The 3,964-nt window shown below is 35.1% G+C and overlaps 1 protein-coding gene across 1 annotated transcript in view; it reads left to right on the forward strand.

The window, feature by feature from the left end:
• The first annotated feature begins 217 nt into the window (after positions 1 to 217).
• LOC107721653 (RWD domain-containing protein 4-like) overlaps positions 218 to 3,964 on the forward strand; it is a 4,934-nt gene continuing 1,187 nt past the window's right edge. The window contains exons 1-7 of the mRNA XM_016529774.1: positions 218 to 415; positions 768 to 848; positions 1,388 to 1,497; positions 2,113 to 2,263; positions 2,506 to 2,617; positions 2,713 to 2,762; positions 2,920 to 2,922. Of these exons, the coding sequence (XP_016385260.1) occupies positions 392 to 415; positions 768 to 848; positions 1,388 to 1,497; positions 2,113 to 2,263; positions 2,506 to 2,617; positions 2,713 to 2,762; positions 2,920 to 2,922 (531 nt within the window). The 5' untranslated portion in view covers positions 218 to 391. The remainder of the gene's footprint in view (positions 416 to 767; positions 849 to 1,387; positions 1,498 to 2,112; positions 2,264 to 2,505; positions 2,618 to 2,712; positions 2,763 to 2,919; positions 2,923 to 3,964) is intronic.

Here is a 3,964-nt window from a genome sequence, read left to right on the forward strand (position 1 = left end):
AGAGTATAGATGCATATTTTCTTACATTTTTTATATTTTCCCTCTTACTTTTCGTTATTTACACTGACTCATTCGCCGTTACCCACAATCTTTTGATACTGGAAATATACCACAATAGGCATTGCCAGTCAATGACATAGTGCTTTGCCGCCATCTAGTGTAAATCCAGTGTATTTCTTTCTGTTCTCCAGTCCTGCAGGCGGCAGTAATGTGACTGTTTCCTGTGAGATGACATTCTTCTGTGTTGTGTAGACTGGAGACTGAAAAAGCATAGCAGAGTTACACTAAAGCATGTTGATATTCTTAAATGTCTAAACGTTATTTTGGTCAGAGTCCGCTGGTACAGCAGCGCTGTTTATGACTGGTTTAAAGTGTTGGTTTGGCGAAAAACATGACTGCCAATGAAGACCAGGAGGTGAGAGAGATACAGCTAAAGCTAACGCACATGAGCTAAAAGATGCTCATTTAAATACAGTGTGGAGGTTTAATAAAGGCTGTGTATTCTAACCTAATCACAAACTTAATGAACTTTATGTTTATGTTTATATCTGTTTCTGAAATGTAACATTTTACACTTCTACCCACATTGGTTCTGAAATGTAACATTTAACACTATACAAAAATTACAGTGGTTGTATCATGGTACAGTACTATTACTGTATGTATACCATTTTTATATACCACTGAATTTTTTTGTATACTGGTACATGTATAAAACATGGTAATACCATGGTAGTGTTGTGACAGTCTGAAGTGTTCATGTGCAGATGGAGTTGGAGGCTCTGCGCTCTATCTATGAAGGAGATGATTGCTTTAAAGAGCTCAGCCCTGTTTCCTTCCAGTTCAGGGTAAGAACTGCTTCACACACAAATACTTAAGTGGTGTGACAAATATAATAAATACACCCAACACTGTTTACTTTGGCTTACATAGATGTTTTATTTATGGTGTACAGATAGCAGGATCATTTACATTTATGCATTTAACAGAGTATTTTATTCAAAGTGATTTACAGATGAGGAACATTATTAGCGATTTGTCATAGAGCCCACTGGTTATATAGTAAGACAACTGGTTTAGTAAACAAGTTAGAGCAGAAAAGAAGATCATTTTTATGTAAATAAATAGGAGTCCTCGGTTTATTTCTGTACTTTAGTGTACGAACTTGTAAAAAGCAGTGGTGATGGTATAATGAGGTAATATTATGGTCCTTTTTTGCATAATGCGATTAAGTTATTATTACCATATACATATATTGTACTATTGAGATGATGTTGTATTAATACAGTTCCAAAAACCTTCAGCGCTACTGTTGCATCATCTCCGAAAGTTTGTGGTAGTGCTATGGTTTGTGTCTGAATTGTGACTTTTCGTTTTTTATTTGTAGATAGGAGATCTTGATGACTCCAAATCCTTCCTGCTAGAAGTGTCATGGCCAGAGAGCTATCCTGAAACTGCCCCGCACATATCTTTAGATGCTTTTTTCAACAACAGAATGTAAGTTGTTCTCAGTGCATTTGTGTTAGCTTTTAATGGTGGCTTTCGTGGCTGAAAAGTTCTAACCTAAGTTTATAGATTGTTCTTGAGTTAGATGTGTTGGATTATTATGTTATATTTTTAATACACACACACACAGTCGTTCTAAATGTTTTTGATAGATGTCTCTTATGCTTTCCAAGGCTGCGTTTATTTGATCAGTAATACAGTGAACTGTAATATTGTGAAATATTATTGCAATTTACAACTGTTTTCTATTAGAAAGCATCCTAAAATGTAATTAATTTCTGTGATGACGAAGCTGAATTTTCAGCAGCCATTACTCCAGTCTTCAGTGTCACATGATCCTTCAGAAATCATTCTGATATTTTGATTTGGTCCCTATATCATGACAAATTAAAAGACAAAAAAATAAAAAATACAACAGCATTTATCTGAAATAGAGTTTTTGTAACACTAAAAAAAATTCACTGTTACATATCATTTTAATGCAGCCTTTGCTGAATAAAATGATTAAGTTCTTTAAGGAGAAAAACTAAACAAAAAACAACTTCCTAAATTAAAAAATTTGAATAGTAGTGTATTAGATTTATAAAGAATAACATATTTTTTTAGATTCCTGGAGACAAAGCAGTACATTCTCTCGAAGTTTAGTGAACAGGTAGAGGCCAACCTGGGCACTGCCATGATGTACACGCTTTTTGAGTGGGCCAAAGAAAACCAGGAAACACTCATGGAAAACCACCAGCCTTTGACATCCGCTGTGGTCTGTATTCTTGAAGTGTTTGGGCTCTCTGAATGTATTGTGCAATCTCTGGACTAGTGCTTTCTGATTGATTTGACTTTATATCTTTATACGTTCACTTCACCTCAAAGAATACAGCAGCGTATCCCTGTAACAGTTGAAGGTCTCTTGTAGCTATGGAAACTGCCTTGCTGCATTCAGATTGTTCACAATGACTTTGTCACAGCTCCTGTAAATAATGTAACGACTCTATTGTTTCTCAGACCCTGATATCCAACAGCGATGTCATGAATAATTCCACCTCTGTCAGTAAGAAGAAGGAGAAGAAAGAGCAACTAACCAAAGCACAGAAGAGGAAACTGATTGGAAGAACAGGTTAGTATTGTTGGTAAAACAAAAAGAAAAAGAAATGAGTTTGGCTTTGTTGTTTGAATGCACACTGATGTGAAACTGCTATTTGCAATGAACAGATAATAAGGGTGAACTGCCAAGAGGTTGGAACTGGGTAGATGTTATTAAGGTAAGTTAAGATGACAAGATTTACTACAAATGCCATTTGACATGTCAAATAAAATTGCACATTCTTAAATGTTCATAAACTTGTTTTAAAATGTCTTTTTTTTCTTTTGCATGGGGATCTTATCCATACATTGCCACCTTCTCTGTCCAACAAACAGCATGTAAGCAGTTTATATGTATATAATATACATATAGAATGTACAAGATATAATATACAGTGGCCCCAAGAAGCATTTGCACTCTAAATTGTTTGAATGTTGTGACATTAGATTAAAAAATCAAACCAAATGGCATTTATTTTAAAGAAAAACAGCACAAGCATTTCACAGAAATTTGAAATGTGTGCTTTTTAGTAGGGCTGCACGATAAATCGCATGCGATATTTAACGCGCATCTTGTCAGTAAAGCCGGTTCTGTAATCAGCGGTAAATCTCCATCACGTGCGGGCTTTCACATGGAGCAGCATTAACTACACAGAGCCGTTGCTCACTGACAAGCTGCGCAAAACCACGATCATATTTTGCGCATGTTTTGCACAGCTTGTCGGTGAACAACGGCTCTGTGTTTATAATAATTTATAATAGTTTATAATAATTCTTTCTAATTTGAGAGGTACGGGTAGGTTTTTGCGGGAAATTTGAGCATGCTGCTGCGTCATTACGTAATTTCTGTAAACATAAAGTTGTCCCGGCTACTAGACTATCCCATGTGAGGATTCTGCAGGTGGCCGATCGTTTGTAGCCTTTTCTCACAGCAGCCAGAATAATTAAATGTCAAAAAATCATTTTGATGGCGAATTGTAATGGATACCTGTGTGAACTTGAGGTGAACATACATCCACTACAATTCACCTTTGTAGAATTTGGTTTCAAGTAATTCAAAAAGTTTTGACAAAATATCTAGCATCATCTTTGTAGATGCTGCTTGATTTGATATTCTGTTATGATGGAATACAGATTATGTATGACTAAAGTATTCAAATGTTTGGGGCCTTTGTATTTTGAATAAAACATTCATGTAATCATATCAATGACGTACTAGACTATAAACACCGTTTATAGTTTTTTTTAAAACGACAGTGTCACAATGGAACACTACTACTACTACTACAACAAAGGTTGTGATCCATTTTTAAAAAAAGATATTAATACTTTTATTAAAGCTGCAGTCCGTAACTTTTTTTGCTTAAAAATTATCCAAAAT

The sequence above is a fragment of the Sinocyclocheilus rhinocerous genome, unplaced genomic scaffold (genome assembly GCF_001515625.1).
Source record: "Sinocyclocheilus rhinocerous isolate Xijiao unplaced genomic scaffold, SAMN03320098_v1.1 scaffold1382, whole genome shotgun sequence".
NCBI lineage: Eukaryota > Metazoa > Chordata > Actinopteri > Cypriniformes > Cyprinidae > Sinocyclocheilus > Sinocyclocheilus rhinocerous.